Below are 27,378 nucleotides of genomic sequence, written 5' to 3'. Positions count from 1 at the left end.
CACTGACCAATGATCAGATGTGTCCTATTATCACATGTTCATGAACAAAATAATGGTTTGCCTGGAAGCTAATGGAGTCTATTTCCTAAGGGGAGAGTTGGGTTTTAGCTTCCTGACTTCACTATATGTTGTGTAGAGCCAACCTCAGTGAACCCAGCAAGATTGTTTCAAAGTCTTCTTACAAATCGAATGTATGTGTTTGCAGCTTATCAAACAATACATTACTATTTTTACGCAAACCACATTGATCATGCTGAACCATAATGAGCGTCACGTGTGTACCAGAAATATAGAGGTTTATTCACTAAAGGAAGAGTTGGCAGCATAGTTTGTAGGAGAGCTGCAGTTTTACTTCCCTGGACCATTCAATATGAAGGGCCAAAACCAGCAAGCTTCTCCATTGTGAAGGGCTGAGCTGGTTCATAATAATAATGCATAATTTAATCTGTAAGAATACTCTGTAGAAATCTTGGTTGGCTCTTTATACCATATAGTGAAGTCAAGGGGTTAAAATACAACTGTCCCAGGTTTGCTAAATCGACCCTTTATAGGTCAAAGAGGGCAGGAGGGCTATCCACCCCCCTCCTTTATGAATACTATGTTGCAGCTCAGTTAGCGATGCTTTTGTCCCTCTCTGTGCGCCCCTCTCCTGCACGTTGGGTTCAGCTCCTCCGGAGCGAATCTACGATGGCTTATGTGGCACCCCGCCCTGGATAAAAGCAGGGTCTCCGGTAGCCCTACCCTCCTTCACTCATTTTCTCTCTGGTATCAAGTTCGCCGCAAATATAAGCTCACGGACAACAGTTCCAGATTAACGTCGCTGTTTCAGAACCGGGACTTCCCGGTGGGTCTTCAGGTTCGTCCGTTCCAGTGGTGGGTCGACAAGGGACTAGTCACAGTGGGAGATCTGCTCCTGAACAATCGACCCTACTCCTTTCAGCAACTGGCATCGTTGCACAATATTCCAGCTACTGAAATGTTTTCAATACCACCAAATCTCCCACTTTCTCCTTCTGTTTCTTAAGCTCCATCCGGACCACGTACCTACCTTTTACGAACAAGCGAGCAACTGCTCGCACAAAATCGGCGGCGCGATCTCCCATCTCTACAACCATATTTTGGGGGTGAAATATCCGTCCTCGCCTTCCTTTGAACGTCGATGGGAGACCGATTTGGATCAAATCCTCGACCCCTCTGACTGGGGGAAATCTATGAGAACGTTTGGAAAGTCACCGCTTGCACCCTTGTACAGGAGAACTGCTTCAAGGTATTGTCTCGCTGGCATCTTACTCCTTCGCGACTACATCGTATGTTTCCGATGCACTCTCCTCTCTGCTTTCGTGGCTGTGACGAGGCTGGGACTCCGCTACACGTTTGGTGGACTTGCCCCAAGCTTATGCCAATATGGTCTCATTTCTTCAGTTTGCTGAGTGATGCACTCGGGGAACCCCTTCAACCAGAGCCTTGGTCGGCTCTTCTCTGTAGATGCTATCCTTCGGACGCTCTGACTAAACCAGCACACCGTCTCATATTTCGAGTTTGCACAGCGGTCCAACTTACCATTGCCCAAGTGTGGAAGTCGGGCACTCCTGAGATACCCGCCGTTGAAGCTAAAATTTGGCATATGCTGAAGATGGAAAAAAATCACGGCTTACCTGCATGACAAGTCCCATCTTTTTCTTCTCACCTGGGGGCCGTGGCTGGAGAAGTTCGGGATGTCCCCTGAGGCAATTTCGTGGATCTGATGTACGGCTGATGTCTTTTGTTCGGCTAGCTGAGGCTCTGAGGCTTACCCACTGCGAATCGTCCCTTTACCCCTTTTTTTTTTTATTCGTTTTTCCCCTCTCCTCTCTCCGGGTCTTTCTTTTGTCTCCTGGCTCTCTCTGTTCTCCTGGCCCCTCCTGTTCTCTGTATCTCTTTCTGTAGATGTTTTCCAATGATTTCACCTGTTTCAGGCCTGCCGGTATCGACATACTATGTGCTCTCTGTGCGCCTCTATGGGCCCTCGTTACGTAGGCGCCAATACTCACGCCTATTGACATGGTGCAGTCTACTGTTTAAACTGGGGCTCTCTTATGTCCATCTCCCCCTGTATTAAGATTATTTGAGATGCTCTGTTCTACAAATTGTACCTGCCATGTCATGTCTGTATTTGCGTTCCTCTGGAAATCATCTCTTATAATGACAAAATAAAAATTACTTTACAAAAAAAAATAAAATACAACTGTCCCCTTAGTGAATAGACCCCATAGACTCATTTATCCCATTTTCCTTGCTGTAGGGCTACAATCTTTTCTTGGTACTTTGTCCTAGGTTCTGTCTTATGTTCACAAGCCCATGCTCTACCTCTGCTAGGAAGCTTTTAGCATTTTCAGTAAAGTAAAACTTTGTAATATTAAACTAACATTTCTAACTTCAATTTACGAGACAGTGATTATGAACGAGACATCTTAAATTTATCAACATGCAAATACAGTCACCAGAATTTTACCAATTCTACTAATTCCCTTTTGCTGCCAAATGAAGCACATTTACCTCCAGTAGGTATCTGAGAGAGTAAGGCAAAAGGTTCCTGATGGTCAGTGAGGGATACAGATGAATAATGTATGCAGGATCCCAGTCATCCTCCCCATTGCTAGCAACAAAATTGATTTCATCTGGTACAGCGTGGCAGTTCACTATCAATGGTAGGAAGTTGACCTCAACAGCCGGGCAATAAAGAGTGCACTTCACCTCACTGCTCCTGTGCAGCATTTCCTTCCACGTAATGTAGGTGGTGGATTCTTTAAACTGGCCTTCCAGCGGACCAGAAGGCTTCAAAAAAAGCTGACACCTGATAATGGCATGAAATTTTGTAATAAAGCTACACTAAAATACTAAACAAAAAATTAGCTAAATGTCTTTTTATTGGCGGTATTTAGGAAAAGAGACAAAAGATGTACACGCATGAATACAAAAGCATTTGCACTGTTTAGCTTTAATTCCATTTTACTTCTGGTTTATATGAGTAGGTTTCTGAGATTTACAAAAGAAAAACAAGGAGATTTGCCTGTAGATTTTACTGCATATGCCTGTTAAAAGAACACACACAATGCGTATCTCCAGGTCGCAGAGCGGCATTATCAGGGTGGGCAATTCTGCAATGCTATGCTTCAGATATTTACAGATAAATAATAAATTATATTTATTCATTAATACTGTGTATCAAAGATGTAAAGTGGTCCGAAGAGAAGGTTAGACACTGTTGCTTTTCAAACTTTACAACAACAAAAATTCGAATTATAATGATCCCTTAAATTTACCTGTAGGAGTCAAGGGGAACATGGAATTCCTCATCTTGTCTGGAAACCCCAATAGGCTCCAGGAGCTTAGCATTTGGTACGAACTTGTACATTGTAAATGGGATTGAGAAATGGTTCCTGACCTGAAATAAAACAGATCAGTTGGATGCAATTGCCTTAAGGAACTGCAACCTTCCCTGACAAAGGTGTATTTACCTTGATTTTCTTCAGGTACTGGCTAGTATTCCTTTAATACAATAATGAAATACTATTTTAACAACCGGTTCTGCCTAGTATCAGGGAATAAGTAAGCAAACATCTATGTTTATTTCTTTGACCTTTTAACCATGAATATGATATAAAAACAATTGTATTTTAATATTTATAAGGGAACTATTAATTTCACAACATTTGGCATATCTACATTCATTTATTTTGACTTCCTATTGCTTGTGCTTTTTGTCAAATTGGTGTAGTTGTTTTGGAGAAATTTAGTCAACTGAATGAAAGTGGAGATGAATGAAGACGTGACAAAAACAACATTATCTGATTAGCTTTCTCTCTTCTCATCAACCCTTACAAAGGCTTCTCAGACCAATAAACAATAAATCAACAAGTTAAGAATATGGTAGGTTAATATGGGTAGGAATAAATTGGATCCTCCAAAAGGGAAGTTAAGATATAGTAGTGTGCAAAAGATTTTAAGCAGGTGTGAAAAATTCTGTAAAGTATGAATGCTTTCAAAAAAATACATAATAATAGTTTATTTCTATCCTTTAGCAAAAATGCAAAGTGAGTGAGCAAATCAACATTTGGTGTGACCGCCCTTGGCCTTCAAAACAGCATCAATTCTTCTTTGGTAAACTTTTGGTAAACTTTTTTTTATAAAGTTTTTCTAAGGAACTTGGCAAGTAGGTTGTTCCAAACATCTGTGGATTTAGACAACCTCATTTTCTTCTTCATGTAATCCCAGACTGACTCAATGATGTTAAGAGGGCTCTGTGGGGGCCAATACCGTTGTTAATGACTTTGGCTGTATGTTTGGTATGATTGTCATTCTGCAGAATAAATTTGGGGCCAAACAAATGCCTCTCTGATGATATTGCATGATGGATAAGTATCTGCCTGTACTTCTCAGACACGAGGAGACCATAAATTCTGACCAAATTCTCAACTCCATTTGCGGAAATGCAGCCCCAAACTTGCAAGGAAACCCCATTGTGCTTCATTGTTGCTTGCAAACTCTCAGTCGTGTACCGCTAACCACCCCTTCGGCTACAAATATTTGAAATTTTGACTTATCCATCCAGAGCACCTGCTGCCATTTTCAGCACCCCAGTTTCTGTGTAATTGTGAATAGTTGAGTCTCACCAAATATTGATTTATTTTGTTTGCTTTTATTTGCTTTTTATTAAATGACTAAAAATAAACGATTGACATGTCTATTTTTGAAAGCATTCTTACTTTACAGCAACCCCCCCTCAAAAAAACAACTTGTGCACAATATGTTTTAAAATGTATATGTTCCTCGTTTCAATATAAAAAATACAGTTACATGGATTTAGTGTATAAAAAAGTAAAATGTAGGACTAGGTGGGAGATCATTCTTAAGTAAAAAATACCAGATATCGATGAGTAGTATGTTATGGGTTCAACATCAATGCAAAATCATCAGGTGACCAATACATTTGTTTTAAAACTCCATAGCGAAGTAACAAATTCAATGACTGTTTCATTAGCACTTAAAAAAAAATATATATATATATTTTTTTAGAAAAACATAAAAATTCTTAAAAAACAACTGCACTGATAACACGTTGAGTTTGTTGTAGTGGCGGCTGTGGATCCGTAATGTTGTTTGTGTGTTCATTACAGAGTCAGCCACTCACCTGTAGGGGAGACCTGACAGAGATAACTTTATTCCCTTCAGTTGCGTCAATCTGCAAGACAACAGAGACACAAGCCTCCTGCAGTGGACTGCGCACATTATATAGGCGTCGGGCTGGCTTGGTGATAGGGATATTTGCCATCTCTGTATACCCTTGGGGAACTATAAAAACAAGAACATTGTTTACTATAATAAATAAAGTACAGTATGCGGGTGAGCACTTTTACAAAATCTTTACCAATGCTCAGCGTAAAGAGGCTACTTTCTTGGCGGTGAAGCGCAGAAACTCTTCCCCGATTAAGTTGCTCCATGGCAGTAAATTCAAGATCCAGCGACTGCCCCTGTGCTACATCGTGGACAGTCTCGTGTATAGGTGAGCCTAATTTCCGCAGGTTTGTCCCATGCTGCAAGATGATGGAGACACCTAGTGCATTTCTGACAGTAACTGGAGCCTTGTCCTTCAAGGAGTAGTCAAATGTAGAGGCCGTGCCTTCACTGAAAGCCTGTGAGAGGACACAGAGAAAAGTGTTTAGATGGCTCACAGAACAAAATTATTCACCCTAATCACAGAGATGCAAAAGGAAAACAAGAACAGCTCTGTGTTTAACAAAATATAATGCAGACGCTTCAGCAGGCAATAATAAAAAAGGATCTGACATGTCATGTTTGCATTTTTTACAGTTATAGTGCTTTGGAGAAATGAAGTGCATGACGAGCCCCTTTGTAAACAGTGTACAATTTATGATATAGAATAACAGTACAAGAGACTCATAACAATAAAAAGGCAAATGCACTTACCTTTGCCAGATTACTGAACACTCCGAGTGTGCACTTGGAAATGGTGATGTTCATTGTATCTTTTGAGGAGATGGTAATAGCAGACTGTGGTTCAGGCAGCACTATGAAGTCATCTCCAGGAAGTAAGCTTTTGTCTTGAATGGGATTATTTTTCATCTTGGCAAAAAAGAGAACAGTGCTGACAACGATGGTCACATACAGTTGTTGGCTTACTAAATAACATCTGCGATCATACCTCTATTTTAAGATACCAGCGACGTTTCCCTTCATCAACTCTCTCAATGAGTGGTTCCCATACAGCATAGTTCTCATTATAATAATGAACCTGGACCAAGAGAGATTAATTTAACTTAAATCAAAACAACAAAACATATTTCTCTAAAATTTCTAAAGAAGAAATCACATCAAGTTCCACACTCACGCACACAGAGTTCCACTCCAACTCATGCTCACTCAATATAATATGCATGAAAATGTGTAAATTGTAAAACAGTTCTTTATAACTTCTCAGTATTTGAAAAGGCAGAGGGATCTTCTGTACCTCTAATGTGGTATCTGCATTAACATTCATGAGGGATGTCCACTTCTTCACCGTTCCAGCAAAGGTAGACTCCACAAGGAGTAAAGGCACTGTGCGATGGCCCAATCCACACTCAAATGTGACCTGCACAGCCTTCACCTCTACGTCAAAGTTCTGCATCTCCTTTGTTCCTTCTTCACTCTGCAGACAGTCTTTCACTTCATGGGCGGTTTCCACTCCCAAAAACCAGTTGTTACAACTGTCTGTTGTCTTCACATCCCAAATGTTCTTATGGTCAGTCAAATTCTCATTGCTGGCATCCTGCTGGGGCTTTGGCTTTAGTGCAGCCACTATTGTCTGGACTGTGTTTAAAATGATGGGTGAGATCTGAAAAGAAGAATAAAAGGAGGTCAACGGTAACAAGTCCCCAATGGGTGTGGAATGTTGATGTACAACAGGGATGAAAACAGTAAAATAATGGTAAAATATGTAAGACATTTCTAAATCCTTTCATATAGCTATTACCATCTCTTACTGTGCTAGCTGGCATGCAAATACAGTCATTAATGCCCAACTTAACTGCTAACTTAGACATTAAGGGTTTTTAATAAATACATAAGCTTCTGTAATAACAGCCGGACTTGCAGTCTACACATATCTTAAAACCACATGAGAAATACTGCACCTTAATGATGACTTCTTCTACAGTGAGGCTGGCATTCTGTTCTCCTTCACGTTCTGTGGAGCTTTCCAGTAACAAGGAGCAGGGCTGTAATACCTATGGAAACAACAGGCAAAGTGTGTTGAATAAAACAATAAAATTAAGTATATGCATGACTTAAGACAAAAATATCTTGAACATCAATTTGAACAATACAAGTTATTTTCCAGAAAATGACCAACAGGTTTATATTCACAAAAACAAAGCTCAAAGAAAAAAGCATGTCTGAAATACACGGGTATCTTTATGGGGCTGAGAGCACTGAACACGATGTTAAAAAGCCTAGTTCTGATGCTTTTTTGAGCTCTGAATCAGTAAAAGTGCTGCTTGGAGAACCTGTGCTACGATTACATAGTTACATGAAAGTGATTTGTAAGACTTGTAAGAGCTATGCTCAAAACGGTGGGGCTATAGTGATACCAGTATGGGGGAAGCTAATTTCTGGAATGAAACCCTGGGTAAATCCCATCGACTCAGGTGTGATAAAGTGAACTAAGCAAAACAGAGACACCAAAACAAAGAGGCAGAGGTGTACTGAAAAAGAGAGAGGTTAAAAGAGAAGCTTAGAGTAGCAGTAATCTTATTTTTTTCCTTTTGTTAGGATTTTCTTTTTATATTTTTTATTTTATTCTGGGTGATTTGTGCTGCCTGTTTATAGTGACTTGGTTTCCAACAGCAACATGATTTTAACCTAGACAATTAAAAGAACGGCGAGAGAAGATCATTCCATCAGCCACTGGTCTTAGTTGAATGAATAAGACCTACATTGACATACAACATGCTGTCAGATGAACAAGTACATAAAATAAAGCTTATCTCTGTTTTTGGATAAATCCATTGGGAACCAAAAATTAACCAACATCAGACAAGCAAACATTAGTTTAAACATTTGCTGGCTTGTAAAGAAAATCGGAGGGGAGGGTGAGAGAGTGATTAACAATAACACTTCTTTATTCTGCCCAGTGTTGTTAACCGGGTCAGGGGAGGCATCCTGGGAAATGGTTATACTACACTAACTTAATAAGGGCCGATTGTCTGGTACGCAGCAGATTTTGAAAGAGGTCAATAAAATAAGTGAATATTTATTAGAAAATGGCAGTCATACTGTAGTGATGTTACTTCCACGAAGTTCTCTGAGAAAGGGACACGCCAAGACTTTCAGTTCCTTCACGACTGCTGCAATCTTCTGGGATGAGTTTACATTTGAAAAGGTGACCTTGCCCTGGAAGGACACAGCCAGAGCAGGGGCATCTGCTTTTGTCAGGTTGGCAACAAACACTATTTCAGGATCCATGATTAAGGCTTTTACAATAAATCTCTGCTGTGTTGCAGGTTCTGTGGAAGAAAGACACGGTTTCTCATATAAACAGATAATTAAGTAGAAATACACTCCTCAAATTGATTTCCTAGTTCTCGCACAACTAGAATTTTCTTGTGACGTTATTTACTTCGCATTCTATGAGGTTCCTTGGTGTTGCTACTACTCATTCTTCGTAGACATCAGTACATTTACTACGTAGGGCATTTTTCAAGAAACCGTTTAATTTACAATGATGTTGGTTAGTGTATTGTAACAATGTATCAATAATTAGATTTTTGTTAATAATTAGCCTTGCTCCAACAGAATGTTGGTAAAATGAAATTTGCAGATTAAGACATGTGGTTTTCTGACATTTGCTGCCTTGGTTGATACCATCAGTAAGGTATCCGAGTCTAACTGTGGTCTTGTTGCAGGGAAATGTGGACTCAAATGAGCCTCAGTAATCCTACATGAGGACAACTCACGTGAAGTACTCCACAGTTTGAACGCCAGAGCAATTTCCAATTAAATCAATTTGGGATATCTATGAAATGTCTAGCAAATTGTGAATTTGACCTAAAGTCCAGCATTACGTGTAAAACGTGTAGAATGGTGATAAATCTGTATCCTGTTAAACGTACAAGCAATTAAATGAGGCAAACAGCCTCCACTAAAATATTCTAACAGCTATAGTAACTGCTTATTTACAGAATACATTTGATTTGGTGCAAGGATATTCTGGCCCACTCACTGCTCATTAATTAACAATAGTACATTGTGTTCTCGAAGGGACACGCATAGTGTCATTCACTACAGGAAAAGCACAAGTCATATGATCCAGACTGTGTGCAGGGCAGATTATGGACTTTGTATTCTATTTCTAGTTGTTTGTTTTTCTGTATTGTTAATTTCCTTTGAAATAAGATTCAACAGAAGGAGGAGACAGAAAAATATCTGGACCGCAGCTAATTCCGCATATTCCCCCCAGTGAACAGATAAGCAATTAAGAATGGTAAGTACAAGAGAGTCATAATGTTAAAAAAGGTTGCTTGTATGCAATGTGACAAATAGAAAACAAAAATGACGTTTGTAAAGATTAAAAAAACATTCCTTGTATAGTAAATACCAATAACATTATCGTTAGAGATCTTATGGGAGGCATTTCCCAAATAGGTCCCAGAAAACTACAAAAATGGGGGAATAATTGCAGGTTCAATCTGCCTATAACCAAAAATAAACAAACAAACCAGGGATGTATCCGAAGTAGAAAAATCAGAGAAAAAAAAAAATCACTTAAGTGGTAAAGTTGACACACTTATTGTGTGCGCATTTCCCTTTAAATATGTGTATTTTTCCACTGATCAATTGTGCCTGTACAAGGATATCTATTTCTATAATAAAAAAATAAAAAAAAAGAATAACCCTTTTGTTAGGTGGCAATGCTTCTGGTACTATAAAGCTAAAGCCTATGCTAATTTATTGATGGGAAAACTCTGGTGTCTTGAAAAACTACATTAAAACTAGACTTCAAGCACATTGGATATCTAGTAGAAAAGCGTGGGTGACTGCAGCCCTTTTTTCGAAGATTGGTTTGACACCTGCTTTGTTCCAGAGGTAAAAGCCAATCGTGAGGACAACAATACTCCTTTCAAAATGTTGCTCTTTGGAGAACATTCGAGTGGCTTTCCTACCACCAAATACGACCTCACTACTGCAGCTCATGGATCAATGCGTCATAGCCAAGAACATTAAGTAAGCATATTGCAGCAATAGAAAATGAAGAAGTACGAGGGCAAGAAGTCCTAATCAAATTCTGGAAAGGCTATGGTAGCTTTAATTGCATCAAAATGATAAAAGATGCATGGAATGACATAAAGGACACAACAATGAAAAAGGCCAAAACCCATGCCCATAGGCGGTTGATTATTCCGAAGACTTTGAAGATTCTGTAGGTAATGCTACTCCCATCAGACAGCTTCTCTTGTAGGAAAAATTATTCAAAGTAAGCCTACACTTTTTCTTTAACAACAATTCTTGACGACAATTGACGTGCCACGAGTTTAAACAGGCATAGAAAGCCATCTGAGATGGCTTTCTTCTCCCAAACAGTGTTGCTGTAATGCCTCGATGTCGAAACATATAGCGACACCAAAATATGCAGCAGAGACTCCGTCTTGACAGTATGATTGCTCCATCGAGCGCCAAATTAAATATGTGCCGGCCGCCTGTTTAAGAGAAGTTAGGAGTACTCATCCGAGACCCTACTGAGAACGCAGAGCACCCCCTGCAGGTTAGAATACAGGTACTCCATTCAATCATTTTTCTTTTGGAGTGGCAATGTTTTTTCAATAGCATTTTTTTAAAAAAAATTATAGCAAATAAGTTATGCATTATGATCAAATTAATAGAATCTAAAGAAAGCCCATCTTGCCCTGAAAATAAGAAAAACAATATAGAACTTGTGTGGGTGCACTAAATGAGAGAGAAGAAAATTACAGCTCACACGAGCACCACAGAAATGTTACGAAGGGTACAAAAATATAAAACAGCTCTATCCTTAAAGGGTTAAATATTGTGTTTATTTTAGTTATAAATCTGTTATTTATATCCATGACATGCATTGCAGTGACATGAATTGATAAGTCAAAAAAGGTAGTACTTCACTTTAAATACATTTTAATTTCAAAAAATGTGCTTTATACACAGCATGTATATTTTTTCAGAAGGTGTTTGGTGCAGACCTCACTACGTTTAATATATTGTTGTTTTTTTATCCAATTACAGCGGTAAAGTATGGTTTTGTTGTAACCAAGTAAATAATCAGATCTCGTCGGGGTTCACTTGGGACCACAGCTTCCCTGTGGGCCTAATGGTCTGTCAAATAAGTTGGATTGTTTTTTTTTGTTTAATATTTAAGGTTAAACTATATCTTGTCCTCTAATCTCCCCCTATCCCAAAAGAAGAACACCAGATGCAGCACAAAGTCTCCTGGTGCCTTAGACAAACTCCCTTCAATAAAACACCTTGTGTATAAAATATAACAAAGTTCTAAAAAAAAAAATGTCAACTCCCAAGTGTCTTCTTTCAATCTTACTTTATTACCTGGCTCTTCACTCCAACTGTCTCCATACATTATTATGTGAGGTTAAATACCATGTGGGTCTTGGAAGTCGCTTTATCATTATGGGAATTGGTTACTGGATTTCATAAACCAACTGTGTGGTGTGCCTTATTCTGTTCTGAAGAAGAGCTAATTAACTTGTAACAGGGTACGTGACATCAGGGAGGTTAGTGTGGGAAGTATCCGTGTCACTAATTACTGTTTGCAATAATAAAACGCCAATATCACATGAACAGGAAACACAGGAAGTAGAATGTGTGCTCTTCTTTGTGTAGACTTTTCATTTAAATGGTTCATAAAAGGTTCATCTAAGAGGCCAACATCTGCTGGAAATAGTGTGACTCACACTTTTTACATCACACATCAGTACTGACTTGTCGAGTTTTGTGTCCACCAGCATGCGAACGTCAGCTACTTTATCATAATATTGCCCTAGCAGTGACCTATTAAGCCACCTAGTCCTTTATGTAAAAAAATAAAAAAAATAGTGCACTTACTTACACAATGCCTGAATAAAAGAAAAAATAGTAAATAAACACTCCAGTTCTTACACATCAATAACCAAACAGATTGGAAAACAGATTCACTGCATCACATGTGACGCTCAAGGATGAAACTACCATATAAGCCAACTGAACAGCTGTCCATGGTGCCAAGCTGGTAGGGGGTAATACTATGTCGTTTGCCTCTACATTAACAAGCACATGCAGGAAACATAGGTTGCAAAGGGCGCTTGTTTTTGAAAGTATGTTCCCCATATATGCTTCATGATATCATAAAAACCTTTTTACCCCTCTCACATTTGCTAATTTCGTCTCTCTCTCTCTGCATGTGCCTCTTTCTCTACCCAAAAATAGGTTTTCTGTAAAATGATATGCAATTCTGGATAAAAGTACTTTACTGGAGTTACTTTGCATAGGTTCTTCAAAAAGAAAAATAAGATACCGAGATAAAAAATGAAGGCTGTTCCTAATTAGCATGATCATAATATCTGCAAAATGTAATCATAGCGCTGACACTAATACATACAATTTATTCTGTATTTGTACTTATAACTTTTGTTGTGCTTATTTTTACGTACTTATGTAAGCAAAACTGCTATGTTGTGCTGTATTTTTTATTTGTATCCCTTAGCATAAGACAGTACGCGAAGCACGTCTTTTGCTAAATAATACAATGCATAGGAACTTAAAACATTAAGCCTGACAGTTTAAGGGAGGCCACTCATACAGAGGATAGGGTAGCTGAAAAAGTAGTAAAACGTTTCGATAAAAGAGAAAGCAAGAAGCAACTCAGAATTAGACAGTATTATTGTATAAGACACACTACTACTGTTTCATGGTTAAATGCTTAAAGACAAACACTGGTAAATGTACCTCCTTTCTCTGGCTTGGGCTGTGATGGGATGGCTTGCCTTGGCTGGGTTTGCAAAGATTTTTCTGCAGACGGACTCTGGGGCATTGCACTGACAAAGAAATCTGCTACGGTCATTAGGAATTCCACACTGGCACAAACATACAACTTCTCCAAGATTGCAGTGACGGAGCGGTCCTGTCCCGTCTGTTTATAGTTGATATCAATCATATTGCGTTCACTGGAGCCATCTTTCTGATCAATCATCCTGCAGTAGGGACATAAGCATCATAAAGTCACTACAGATTACATGCACATGTGTGTTAAATACTTCTCACGGTAAATTTACAGACATCCATGATACACCTTACAAAGTGCATACTAACACTCTTGCAGAACGATTTCCCCAAAACTGGAAAAAGTAGAATAACCCTGAAACATATGATATGCATTTTGTATGGAACGCTACTTTATGCTTGCGACTAAAGTCAACCATGATTGTAACAAAAAACTTTTATTCATAGAAGCAGTAGTCTTAAAGTGATATAAATTATCAGTAATGGAGCAAATAGCAGCATTAACCAAAAATCTCTAAGCATCTGTAAGTTGTGCTGAGTTTCCATTAACAACTGCATGGGACTCAACTCCAAGATGTCACAAGTTTAACAAGAAATTAGAAAAACCTTGAGAAAATTTCTGTTAAATTACAATGAGACTTGCCAAGGTTCTAAAGGTGCTAGGGTTCCTCAAGTCTCATGAAGTGCCAAGTCGGGCCTTTAAATTCAAAAGCCAATATGTATAGATAAACATTTTCTCTAATTCCATCCCAGGACTAACCTGACACATAGTTAACAGACTCTGCCGTCTAACATTAAATATAACAATAACAAACAATTGTCACCCATGACGTAGGTGAACCTTGCATCTGAATAGGGACATCAACTGATCATCATAACACAACAGGCGTTCTTCTGAAAGCATATGAGCAAAGAAGCCTCCATTATCCCCTTACAAACTTACAGACCTAGGAGTGGCCTTGGTGATGCCTTCCCTAAGGTCATCCAAAGTGCATGATCTGAGATGGGTGGAGAAGTCCATAGACCCATTTGCAAACATCTTTCCCGATGAGGTCATAAGATGGAGTCTCATCTCCCCAAGACGCAAACTGTCATTATGCAACCAGACTGGAGCCTCCTGAAGTAAAGGAAAGTGTGAATAAATGTATAAAACAACAGTGTACCATTTACAATATTATTGCTTACTACATAAAGGTAACTAGTGTATGGCACATCAGCAGCAGCTGTTTGTTCATAGCTCAACATATGTTGTTCTACACCCACCTTTTTGTTGTCGTTGTTGTAAAGGACAATGGAGAGTGATTCAAAATTAAAGTCAAACTTCAGAGTAACTGCGGACTCTTCACTTTCCTCATCGGGGTCTAACAAAATGTCTATGCTTTCGGTTTGTTTACCTGTAGAGGCATTGATTATTAGATGAAGATACTACAATAGAATCTTTACAAGGAACTGATTAGTATAAAAACAGAACAAGTGGAGGAAAAAAGGATAGTGACATGACAACAGGAGTGGGAATATTAAGAAAGGGGGAAGAGGATAAAGGACAGAGAATGGTGCGAGGCAGAAAAAGTATCGAGTAAGAGTGCTCTCCAGAAAAATGAGAGGCAAGGTTCGGATTAAACACCCAGCTTCATGGGAAAGGATTAGAACTAGTGGAAGAAAGTATAGAATATAGTTGGAAAGTTAGGCAGACTAGAGTCATTACAATTGGTGGTAAACAAAATACATGAAGCACACACAGAGAAAGAAAACGTGTGGAGAATGTAAAAAATAATAATAAACACAACAAGGAACCAGGGAGAATGGGTATAAGAAAGACAATAACCAAAGGGGGTTATTGATGGTGCTAAATTAATTTCAAATGTAGTGAGAAAACTGTGGACTAGTACATAAAATCTGATAGCTAAAGGGTTTTCCAGATAGAGCAAGGAAAATTAAGAATATTTCCTATCAACACAAAGAAATTGTTTATTTTCAGTTGCTCAACTAAGAAGATCCCATTGGATAGCATTTTTCTATGTTCATCATACCTTTAGTTTGGCTTGCTTCACATGTCTCCATTTTAACCCTCTCTACAGCTTCAGTAGTTACACCTTGCCCAGAATTAGCTGCACTTGATAGTAAAGGAGTCTCTGCAAGGTTCTCAAAGAGAACACTCATTAGGATCGTTAGGTCATCCTGACTCACAGCAATCTAGGAAAAGGAAACATGATGATTAAATTATGAGTGGTTGGTAAGTCACTAGTAAAATGTCAAGCTCAAGACAGATCATTTGATTCTGTCGCCTAGTATTATTGACCCTATCTCTGTGAAACCAAACCTGCATTGGCTTTAAATTTCCAACAATTTGAAGAGCGGGGATGTGGGGATACCAGGAAGAAGCCAGATTTCTTTGCACCGAAACCAAGAGGTTGACAGGCTGCAGAATCTGAAGGTCAGGCTGCACAGAACCACTCTGGAGAACCGTTCTGTTAAAAGGAATTAAAACATAATGTCTTTGTTAACCACTACTGCATTTATGTGTACAATTATCTAGCTTCATGATTTATGCTGTACAGTTGACCAATATAACACATTTACATTTCAAGTTGAAAGTAATTTCACTAAAAATACACTGTTCCCTATAATAACGCTGCATTTCACATCACATATGCCATGCTGTAGTTTATTTTAATGAAAAATAATAAGACCTTGATAGTTGTAGTTTCGTTAGTTGGATGTTCATGTTGTCAATTACTGGTGGGAGGGGGCAGGTCACTCCAGGTATCAATGAAAACGTATTCTGGACTTTAATTAATCCCAAATCAGCAATAATGGCATTGGTGGATATTGAAGACTGTGGGATGATGATGACAGGAGCCTTCAGGTCAACATCCATGGAGAGGCGAAAACTCTTCTGAGCAAAATCTTTCATGCTAGATGCAGCCCTCCCTGCTGCCTGGACAGTTGCTGAGCCCAGGGCCTCCTTGGCTGTCTGGAATTTGTTTAAAAAATTCTGCAAGAAACAAAAATATAAGAAATTGGTACTTTGAATATAAAAATACATGACAATTACTATATGATATGATAAGGTGATCTCTATAGAGCAGAGGAGACTTGCATATTAGGCAACACTAGGCTACACTACGGAGCCTTGCAATTGTCCAAAACCGTATCATTGTGTATTTACTGCTGACACCCACTAAGTGCCTTGATACGTACTAGTAGAGACATGAGGAATTTGTGCAAATACACAATGTGGATGCAGCCCACTTTAAGAGACATCTTGCCGTCCACTGTTGACATGTCTGTGTAGGCGGCTCCGTCGGTAGCATTTGAGTATAGAGACATATGGAAGTTGAAGACCTCTTCCCCCATTATGAATACGGCCTGGGGAGGAAAAAATTTTGGAATGTTCTGAAGTTATCATTTTCATTGGCAAAACCTCCGCATTGTAAGAATGATAGTTTTTTACCTTTCTGTGAATGGTTCTGGGATCTACATCCAGCACAACAATGTCTCGAAGTCGAGCAAACAACTCAGTCTTCTTAGTCTGAACAGCAACAGATGCATCCATTCCTTAGAGGTACAAGAGGTTTATTAAAAATAAACACACACACACGGAAGTCATATTTATTTTTGAGTTGAAGGAATAGAATGGTTTTGTGAAGGTAATATTTTGAATCACTTTAGTTAACACATTCCTGAATCAATAACTAGACTCAAATTCACATGAATGCGTTTAACAAAACACAGATAGTTTACAGCACTCAAGTGACCGGGAAAACAAATCTACAGCGATGACCACTCTGATCATGTGAAGATCTTAACTAACCTTGTATCCTAATGTCCGCAATATTACAAGCTTCATCACAGACAAAAACGTTGAAGGCGTTAAATTTTGCAGACAGTTTCAGGTTAAAAGAATCGTCCTGTCCCACACTAGAGACACCTGAAAAACAACACACCATGTTCATGGATTTTCAACTCCCATGTCAACAAAGTATTGTCAGATTAATGCACCAAACTTATGTATTTGCAGTTTGTAATACTTTGATGTACTTCTAGCTAATAACCATTCAATGAAATCAATAAACAAAAAAACTGTACACAAATTAGCATACTTTGGCAATATGTAGCCAAGTTTTTGATTAATTTTTATTAATATACCTAGTTTGTTTATTGTGCTCTTCTGTCCCTCTTCATGTACACTTGATTCCAGGGCTCTTTCAGATATTTTAGCATCTCCAGAAGGAACGGCAGAGGACAGGAAGTCCACTAAGGATAGTAAGGCCTGGGTGTGCAGAACTAAGTCTAATGAAGACATGGAAACCTGCCCCCAAAAAAGTTCAAGTAAATAAACTCTACATATTAATATATACTGTTTTTTAATATCAGAAAGGTTATTATCTGCATGGTAGTAGAAGAGGTAATTCAAGTACATCAAATTGACCTTGAATGCAAACATACTTGCCAATATTAAACACTTACATTTAGCGTCTGCTCCGAATTGCTGTACAATGTCTTAAAATCTGGGCTATTTCTGTCAGCCTGAAATATACACATATATCTCAAAATTGTTCACCAGACCATAATGTCTATTTTAATAAATGGCTAAAGAAACACAATGACCCACACTGAGCACATGGGAAACATTGGTCAGTCCTAAACTATCAGACAGGTCCAATGACAGTATGCCCACTAGAGGCCACCAAAAACAAGGAACTATCGCATATCATAGCCATGAAATAACACTTTATCCGGGATTAAAAATCCCAGCACCAACGTGCCAAAACACAAAAAGCGTGAAATGTGTGATTTGCACGGCACTATTAAAGAGAGTTTACTAACCTTTATATATTCCATATTTAAAAGGTGTTCCTTGGTGTCATCAGAAGAGTTGATAAGCAGCAGAGATCCTCCAAAAGGGCCTGTACAAGAAAATACTATTTTTAATTACTTGGGCTAAACTGTTGTGGTCATGCTCAATGCCACCAACGTCAGACAAGAAAATATGTGAGTTTGGGACTAATTGGTTTATTACAAGCTTTTAGAAATTCCATGTTGTAGTTGCTGATCACTGCTGAGGGGTTACAAATGCAGTGTATTTGTATGAGTATAACTGTATGTATAGGTTACTGTTCCAACATAAAATAATCCTGGATTATATTACCTGTGGCAGCATAACACGCAGTGCAAAGTCATAATCATTTAACTCACCAGTAAACCCATTGCATGTCATGCTGATCTTTTTAAGATACACTGAAGCAGTCATTTCATGGCTCCCCAATCTTGCTTCAGCTCCAAGTTGCGACACGCTCAGAACGTGGAGAGGTGGTCCACTTCCCCTCACCTGTCTGAGAAGCCGGATCACAACCTAGGGGACAGGAGATAAACTATTGTGTCAACAAGGTGGGGAAAAAATTCTAATGAACAAAGTGTATCAATACTGTTCCCCTTAATGACAAATCCTGTACATGTACGGGCTCACAATGCATTGTTTTTAATGGGTTTAAGGACAACTAATTGGGTTACGATAAAAACATGGCTTTGCTTGCATTGTAACAAGCTAATTATTTAACAGTCTTAAACATAAAATGTCTCACAGAATGCACACCCAGTTGAGAAAAAAAAAGAAAGCTATTCCTCTTGTTTTCACTCTCCTCTCTTAAAGGAGAACCTTAGCAAATATATAGAACATGAAATATGGTATCTTCATATAAAACTTCAATGTGAAGGAGCTCATGAAATATGCACAAACGTTGCATTGCCTTAATTTACAGTTTTCAGTCACAAAGTATTAGGGGTAATTGCACATGAACACAATGATGAAGACACATCAGTAATAACACAGAAATAATCTTAAAATGCTCTTTCTTTAGAACTTTTTGCTCACATTGTGTAGAATACGTTAGCACTTTACACCAGTACTATGAGCCTATAAAAGAAACAGGACATTCTTTTTCCCGTACTGGATTTTTCTGTCAAAGCACAGTTACTGAAATACTGGGATTTCTGTCCAAATGTTGGCTGGAAACCAACTATTAAACGAAAGTCCTTGCCAGGTTACCTCCTTGATTTCAAAATTAAGCAGAAGATTCTGAGCAGAGGATTTGGTTTGTTCAGGCTCTGCTCTGACCTCAGCCAAAACTTTCTTGATAGTTTTTGATTTAGATTTCTCTGCAATGGAAGAGGGTAGAGGAAAAAAAAACAAAACTGTAAAACTAGGAAGCAAGGGTGTCAAGTCTGCCTTTTGATGTCCACATTCATGATACCTTTAGTTAAATCAAAGTGAAAAAGGGTGATGAAATGTCGCTAAGTCAAACATACCTAATCAGCAAACTGACTACAGAATCCTTATTTTGGGCTGTATAGCATTAACTAATGCTAGAGTTAATTTATTATAAAGATGTAAAAAAAAAAATCAGGCAAGTATAAGGTGAATGCAAAGCAATATTTACAATGTTATACATACCACCCGTCTCAGCGGCTGGTTTTACAGCACCGGTTTCTCCTTCACCAAGATTTTCCACCAAGACCTTCAAAAGTATGCTGACATCCTCTTGGCTGACTCCAATCTGCAAAAATAATGGTTATACATAACCTTAAATTACTTACACTATACCGAACAATGTTAATGGGAATGGCATTACTATGATATTATTACCCACTATATCGATGCACAGTTTAGAGAGTCTTGCAATACCTGTTTATCCTGAGTGTTTACACACTTGTTATATTACATTTCATTTACAGAACACCAGCAGATTTCATAGAAGGGTTATGAGAGGACGGTGAAAATGAACAACAGTATCAAAAATGACAATAAGTTTAATACACATTAAGACATACTGGTACAGAAGGAGAAGAGTTGTTGTTACAAGCTTGCTGTCCATTAGGAGGTTGTGGGGGGGGGGCTGCTTGGGTGGGGATGATCGGATTATAGCGATGGCCCTGTGGAGAGGTCAGCAGCATGGAAATATTGAAAGTGGGGAGAACGAATGGTTTCTTTTCACAATTCAGGTTGGTGCTAGCTTTGTCGATTGTATACGTCTCTCAACAGGTTTAAAGTTAGGAGCATTCTAACATTCATACAAAGCTATAAACCAGTGTTTCTCTTCAATAAGCCTTGTAATCAAGCATATATTTAGCTATCTTCCTGGAAGATGCCACTGGTAATTTTGCAGCTATTGCTGTACTCAACCATATAGCTCCCCCTCCATTATCTACATCAAAGTATGTTTTCTCAGCAACCCTGTGTGTAAATGTATTTTCCTGGTTTGCTACTACTCATAAAGGCGTTAGCAATACAGATATTTTGAACGCACTGATTGTCAAAAACAGTAGACCAAAAACTTCAGGGGGCATTTTAAATTCAGGCATGAAATTAGTTTCCCAGTGCTCACATTCACTCTTACTCACTTGCTCCTTCGTTCACGCTCTCTAAATGTTCCCCTACCTAAAGAGTGAACAAGAATGAGTGCGAGTGAAAGTGTGAGTGAATGTGGACCCATGTATGTCGGACAAAAATTCGGAGCTTTTTGCTTTGGTTTTATCGGATTCATGTGGGGTCTGGCCTTGTTTTCTGGCATCGTAAACTTGCAATTTGCACGAATCCAAATGCACAAGTCTAATAAACAATATTCTATGTCTGGACACAGCCGTTACTTATTATCAACATAATTATGGAGATGACACAAATAGGGCTGCAACAACTAATCGATAAAATCAATAATAATCGATAATGAAAATCGTTGCCAACGAATTTCATTATCGATTAGTTGAATCGATTTTTATCGATTATAAAATGAGGGTTTTTCTCTGCTCTGAAAAATACCCCTCATTATATAATCCGTTTCAGTGACTCACAGCAGCAGCTCCTACTTACCAGCCCCTCCCTGTAATCACTGTGACAACTGTCCCCGCCCCTTCCTTCTCCCAGAACCACATGGCTGTGACACTCATCTAACTGTAGGTATAAAATTAATATTTGGGCTGCTGAAAGTTAGGGGAGGTGGGGGTTAATTTAGGGGCAGTTATAGTTAATGGGGTGTTTAGGGTTAATTTAGGGGCAGTTATAGTTATGGCAGCGTGGAGTGGCATGTGTGGGAGGCAGCGTGGCATGTGTGGGAGGCAGCGTGGCATGTGTGGGAGGCAGCGTGGCATGTGTGGGAGGCAGCGTGGCATGTGTGGGAGGCAGCGTGGCATGTGTGGGAGGCAGCGTGGCTTGTCTGGGCTCAAATGTGCATAAATTGGGGGGGCTGGTTGGGAAATAAAGACAAGAAATGCATTTTATCAAAGTTTTTTTATTCTGCTGTTTGTATTTAACATCATTTGTTTATTAAATTATTTTAAATAAATGAAAAATTTACATTTATTTTTTTATCCGATTAATCGAAAAAATTATCGGCCAACTAATCGATTATGAAAATAATCGTTAGTTGCAGCCCTAGACACAAACAATTCAGTAAAAAAAAAATTCAAAACAGAAAAGCTATGTTGTGGTTAAGCATAGCTTTTACAGCATTTGTCATGCCAGTACTCACATCCATGGTGTCTAGATGGCCTTTGACCTCCATGACCGGAATTTTATGGTACCAGGTTGCTGCCAGATTCCGATTCACCAATAAGTTAAGATTGATAGGATAAAGGATTTGAATGTCAGACTGGGGAGGAACTGCATGCATGAGAGTCCTACAGTTTAAAAAAAAATAGAAAGTAGATTACCTATTATTGAAGAAAATGAATATGTATGGTTTGTCTATACAATTTAATTCACATATAATGGGTGTATTCACCAAATCAGGAGTTTTCAACTCTCTAATATGTTGGTCCTTTACCATGTATTATGAAAGACTAACCCTAGAAAGCTTCTCCTGCAAGGACAAAGTTTGCGTAACCTGGTAGGGGGTTAATGTAGGAAGATTGCCTAAAATTCCTCTCACTGATTTAACTATGCATTATGCAGGGCAACCAAGGGTCGTGTATTGTAATACAATATTACACAACCATACAGCAAGACATATCTTCTACCAACTCACCGTGATAGCTTGAACTTGGTCAGCGTTATGGTCATGCAGTCTACAACTGCAGGCAACTGCTCGCATTCAGCAGGCAACAGACTAAACTTGTTCTGTATTCGTAGAAGACCCAGATCTGCAACTATGGCGTTTTTGGACACAGAGGACTGAGGGATAACTATCACCGGGGCTTTTAAGTGAATATCCATGAGAAGACGAAAACTTCTCTCTGCCAGGCCCTTTACGCTGGTGGCTGCACGTTTTGCAGCTTCTGTCGTTGCCGTACTCAGTTTCTCTTTGGCAGTCTGGAAGTTATTCAGGAAGTTCTGTCAAAACAGCAAAACAAAAACTTTAACTTTCTTTGAAACATCTGGCACGTAGGGTTCATCTACATTAGTTATTACACATTACCCTCATTCTGAAGCACAAATTAATTAGATGGCACATTTATGAATAAAGGCAATAATAAGACAGATTAAATAGTAATGTAGACACGACAAGTTACTTTAACAGAAAATAAGTATAATATTTATGTGAGTATTGCGAGTACACAGGAAAGCCTAAGGTGCTATTATGAAGCTTCCAGGTTATGTCTAGTTTTTGGTTGAGGTTACCTCCTTCCATAAACTGTTGTTATTTGGGCCATTAAGTATATCATAAGCACACAAACTATTCCCTTGAGCTTTGTTTCTTCCACACCGGTATGGACTATGGTTGTTTCTTGGTGGTTGCATTTTCATAATACCAGCCATGGACAGGGGTCAGTTTCCTACACACTACACCTTTTGGTTTTTGTGAAGCTTTTTTCTTTTGGCTCGATTGAGTTCATTTATGATGCATGCACTGAAAAAGCTACAATGGAGTCAGGCCCCTTATGACTATTTGTTTATTGGTAGGAGATGTGGGTTGACCTTGTGCTTTCCACATCTCCTTGAAGGCTTCAGCAGTTCCCCGTTTTTGCAGGGGACCAAGATGATCTAGTCTTCGCTTGGTTTTTCCCAGGGAAGAAAGAAAGGCCATCCATATGCCTTCAGTCAGTGTGGACTTAGAACAGAGTATTGAAGGGCAGGAGAGGATGTGGGATCATGACTGGAGGCACACCGTAGTGTTTACCCCATCATCTATTGTTCTAAACAGAGTATAATTATGTTTTAACATATTATTAAATCTCAGCAGAATACATATAACAGGAAAGAAAAAGTATTTCCAGAGTGATCTGGAATACAATTAACAGCAGTGGTTATATTCCAATAGTAATTTCCTAGTATATCTACAAATTAGGAGTATGATTTAACATGTGTCTCCTAGCAAAGTTTAAACGCATTTGTTCAAAGGCCCTTATTTAGTTAGTTTCTCATGGCTGGAAGGGAGGAATATTATTACCACACGGCTGGTTTAGCAGGCTACTATATCTATTGTGAAAAAATAGGTATTTTTAAGGGTGTTGCATTAAATTACAGAATATATTATTTTACCAGAATACGATTTCAGTAGCACCGTTATTTGTACTTTAAAAAGCTGCAAATATTATCATTAAGAATGCAAAGTAGAAAGACATTGACTTGTTGGATAAGGTACATTGTTCTAGAAATAACAGTGTGCAAGAACATTATAAATCTTGCCATAACAAATTACCCGTGTTCCGTTTATGGAACAGTACACATGGTATTCTTCCTAACGACAAACACACTGCGCAAAGCTAGAGTGAACCACTAATTTATTAAAAGGATTCTAGAACAGGGAATGCCTAAGAAAAGAAAAAACAGAAAAATTTGCTATTAGACAATAAATGAACAGAACGCCTATGAGTCACATTTTCACATTAGGACTCCATTAGAAAACACTTTAGATTTTATTGGTGCTAATTAATACTTTGAACAATGCAAGAACAAAAAAAAAACAACTTTTTGTAATCATTAAAAGAAACAGAAATAACCTTGTATTACATTTTGCATTTAAAGTTCCTGTTACTTTTAATTCTCTTTCTTAAGAAAACAACTAAGCAAGCCTTGCTTTATTTTGAAAATAATTGTTCGGTTAAGATATTCAGACCCTTTCCTCACTTATTTTTTTGCCTGTCCCTGTTCTTGAAACAAGACTGGTCTTTGCCACAGATGTCTCACTTAAAAGTGGTGAGAAGAGATGGTTTCTTTTCATATTTTGGCAATAGCGCAGTAGATTGTATACTTCTCTCAACAGGTGGGTTTTTGAGTGTTTAACCCCTTCAGGACCAGGCTGTTTTACCTTTTGTACCATTGGGACCGAGGCTGTTTTAACACTTTTGCGGTGTTCGTGTTTAGATGTAATTTTCTCTTCACTCATTTAGTGAACCCACACAAATTATATGTTGTTTTTTTCAGGACAAGAAGGGCTTTCTTCAGATACCATTGTTTTAATCATATTATCTAATTTCCCATAAAAAAAATAATAAAATATGATGAAAAATGTAAAAAAAACCCGACATTTTCTGACTTTTACCCCAAAAATCTTTTACTCATCCAAAAAAGCTAATGAAAAAACCTACTAAATATATTCTACTATTTGTCCTGAGTTTAGAAATACCCAATGTTTTTATGTTTTTTTGCTTTTTTTCTGCACGTTATGGAGCATTAAGTACAGGTAGCGTTTTGCTATTTCAAAACCATTTTTTCCAAATCTGGTAATTCTTCCCCCCATGTGCCATTTCGGGTATCTTTGAAGCCGGCCAATGCAATTTACCCCATCAAATCATATATTTTTGAAAACTAGACACCCCAAGGTATTTCAAATGCTAGTATTTTAACCCTTTCCATGCATGAGATTCTACCACCAGCCTTTGCCACACTTTGTGTTAGTATTTTTTTTTTTACACAAATTGTACTTTGGGTATACATTTATAGCTCCAGGTATACGTCACTATCAAACAACACCCTAATATGTGTTCAACAACATCTCTCGAGTACAGTGATACCACCCATGCATGGGTTTGACTGCTGTTTGGGGTTAAAAGGCCACATTTGGGAAGTGCGCTTTTTTCCCCCTATTTTGGTCAGTCTGTGCCTTTGCCCTATCTTTGAGCCTGGCCACTACAATTTACCTCATAAAACCATATATTTTTGAAAACTAGACACGCCAAGGTACTTAAAATGGTAGTATTTAACCCTTTCCATGCATCAGATTCTACCACCAGCCTTTGCCACACTTTGTGGTAGTATTTTTTTTTTTTTTTTTTTTTCACACAAATTGTACTTTGGGTATAAATTTATAACTCCAGGTATACGTCACTATCAAACAACACCCTAATATGTGTTCAGGAACATCTCCCGAGTTCAGTCATACCCCACATGTATGGGTTTGTCTGGTGTTTGAGGTTAAAATGCCACATTTTGGAAGTGCGCGCTTTTTTCCCCCATTTCGGTCAGTCTGTGCCTATGCCCTATCTTTGAGCCCGGCCATTCCAATTTACCCCATCAACATTTTTTTAAATTAGACACCCATTGGGTATTTGAAATGCTTTTATTTAAATTTTTCCACGTCAGGATTTTTGGGAAGATACAGCGCTAATTTTAGCACTTGCTCATAATTATAAACTTTATTTTTTTTATTTTACTCTTTTTTGGACTTTTTTTTTTTTACATTTTGCTGGAACTGGATAGTTCCTCTAAAGCATAATAATTTTTAAATGTTACCATGTTTTTTTTAAGCTTTTTATTTTTTATTTTTTTTATTTTATTTTTTTAAATATTTTACTAATCACATAGTGATTAGAAAGCTGGGCTCCATTGACTTGTATGGTTGAATGCAGTACCTGTATTCAACCTGCAAGTGGAGCCAGAGTTCTCTAGAGGGTCTGGAGACTGTCTAGCGAACTTTTTCAACTTTATTTTTTTACCGGGCCGCCGCCATCTTGCGGATGGTGAAGACTGCGTGCAGCTGCGGCTGTGACCGCTCTCCGGAGCGGCCACAGTCCATCAAGAGGTAAGTGTTTGGTGTCGCTGGATGCCTCCTGATCGAGGCATTCCAGCGACACCATTGAAGTTTAGGAGGTGATCGTTGATCGCTTCCTAAACGCTTTTAAAATCATGCCGATCTCGGTGTTGCTGAATGCCTCGACATCGAGGCATTACAGCAACACCGTTTAAGCTTAGAAAGTGATCGTTGATCACTTTCTAAGCTTGTTTAAGTCTGATGACGTGTCAGGCACGTCATAGGTCGTTAAGTGACCGTTTTGCATGACGTGCCTGACCCGGCAATGGACGTTAAGGGGTTAAAGTTAGGAGCATTCTAACAGAATGAGGTAGAATATTCCAGAGAAACAAAATGTACAGCAGGGGTTAAACCCTGGACACAAGTGATAAGAAGTGATTGCTGCTAAGGAGTGATCCAAGCAACAGAGAGATAGTATAGGAGTATATGGAGAGTATTCCTCTTGGCCGCTACCACTATGTAAATTAGATACAAATGCTATGAAGAATTACATAATGAAATATTGGTGAAATTCCTGGTATGAAATGTGACACCTCTTATCCTCTATTGGAATTTTTGTTGAGCACTATTAGTGCATTTTTTTTGAAAGTTTTATTATATTTCTTACATTGGATTGATTTTCATCTCTGCGCAGGGTAATTTATTACAAAAATCCTTAACAACAGCAGCTACATTATCTCTAGAAATCTCTAACGTGTCATTTTGTGACATAAAACATTTGGGGAAGATGCAATCCTTCTGCTGATGTGATAGTGTATCTCAGCATGTATCTCCCCTTCCTTCCTTGATTTTAAAGGTTTATGAAGTATAAATGAGAACCCATGTTTTAATGGCCAAAGCATAACAAAACTCATAACAGAACAGCTGAAATCTTTAGTTAGAATCATCTGCATGGGAATTTCAAAACGTATAGACAACATATAGGACATTTTGTGGCTTAGTTTAGTAGCAGTTTGCAGTTGTCTATATAATCATTCCAACCACTCTGTTTTTGTAGTCTCAGCTTGCCAGCATCACTATGCATTTATAAGGTTCACGCTGGTAGGCTTCTCCTGAAAGTAGGGCTGAGGGTCCTGTATAATGTGTAGTTCAATCACTAAAGTGATGTTCAACTAATCCCACAAATTTAAAAAAGCATAAAGGGCCAATGAAGCTCTTCTTCCAGGAGAAGCATTTTGGCCATTCATGATACAATTGAGTCAAGCAGTTAATTACTTCAGAAGTTAATAAAAAGTATAAGGCTCAGATTAAGAAGGATTTCTGTATACAAGCCCCTTTGATTTAACCCCTTAAGGACAATAGGGGTTATTACTTGTAGTATATTGTGGGACAATGGCTATTTTAACATTTTTCG

General features: G+C 38.4%; 1 protein-coding gene across 1 annotated transcript in view; it reads right to left on the bottom strand.

The window, feature by feature from the left end:
• Nucleotides 1–27,378, bottom strand: part of LOC149297654 (intermembrane lipid transfer protein VPS13C-like) — an 85,710-nt gene that overhangs the window by 27,668 nt on the left and 30,664 nt on the right. Inside the window, exons 26-51 of the mRNA XM_089488326.1 lie at nucleotides 22,080–22,384; nucleotides 21,585–21,732; nucleotides 19,514–19,616; nucleotides 19,109–19,218; nucleotides 18,259–18,415; nucleotides 17,890–17,969; nucleotides 17,530–17,589; nucleotides 17,209–17,371; nucleotides 16,874–16,990; nucleotides 16,514–16,617; nucleotides 16,261–16,428; nucleotides 15,750–16,054; nucleotides 15,380–15,527; nucleotides 15,111–15,252; nucleotides 14,323–14,453; nucleotides 14,007–14,176; nucleotides 12,992–13,250; nucleotides 8,314–8,526; nucleotides 7,173–7,265; nucleotides 6,509–6,874; nucleotides 6,203–6,292; nucleotides 5,968–6,123; nucleotides 5,408–5,672; nucleotides 5,171–5,331; nucleotides 3,303–3,424; nucleotides 2,536–2,833 (exon numbers count right to left, since the gene is read on the bottom strand). Of these exons, the coding sequence (XP_089344452.1) occupies nucleotides 2,536–2,833; nucleotides 3,303–3,424; nucleotides 5,171–5,331; nucleotides 5,408–5,672; nucleotides 5,968–6,123; nucleotides 6,203–6,292; nucleotides 6,509–6,874; nucleotides 7,173–7,265; nucleotides 8,314–8,526; nucleotides 12,992–13,250; nucleotides 14,007–14,176; nucleotides 14,323–14,453; nucleotides 15,111–15,252; nucleotides 15,380–15,527; nucleotides 15,750–16,054; nucleotides 16,261–16,428; nucleotides 16,514–16,617; nucleotides 16,874–16,990; nucleotides 17,209–17,371; nucleotides 17,530–17,589; nucleotides 17,890–17,969; nucleotides 18,259–18,415; nucleotides 19,109–19,218; nucleotides 19,514–19,616; nucleotides 21,585–21,732; nucleotides 22,080–22,384 (4,434 nt within the window). The remainder of the gene's footprint in view (nucleotides 1–2,535; nucleotides 2,834–3,302; nucleotides 3,425–5,170; nucleotides 5,332–5,407; nucleotides 5,673–5,967; nucleotides 6,124–6,202; nucleotides 6,293–6,508; nucleotides 6,875–7,172; nucleotides 7,266–8,313; nucleotides 8,527–12,991; nucleotides 13,251–14,006; nucleotides 14,177–14,322; nucleotides 14,454–15,110; nucleotides 15,253–15,379; nucleotides 15,528–15,749; nucleotides 16,055–16,260; nucleotides 16,429–16,513; nucleotides 16,618–16,873; nucleotides 16,991–17,208; nucleotides 17,372–17,529; nucleotides 17,590–17,889; nucleotides 17,970–18,258; nucleotides 18,416–19,108; nucleotides 19,219–19,513; nucleotides 19,617–21,584; nucleotides 21,733–22,079; nucleotides 22,385–27,378) is intronic.

The sequence above is a fragment of the Sceloporus occidentalis genome, unplaced genomic scaffold, assembly GCF_023333645.1.
Source record: "Sceloporus occidentalis isolate IW3139 unplaced genomic scaffold, rSceOcc1.0.p SCAF_37, whole genome shotgun sequence".
In the NCBI taxonomy this organism is placed as follows: Eukaryota; Metazoa; Chordata; class Lepidosauria; order Squamata; family Phrynosomatidae; genus Sceloporus; species Sceloporus occidentalis.
Note: the sequence above shows the minus strand (reverse complement) of the source record. Positions and strands in the feature narration are given on the sequence as shown.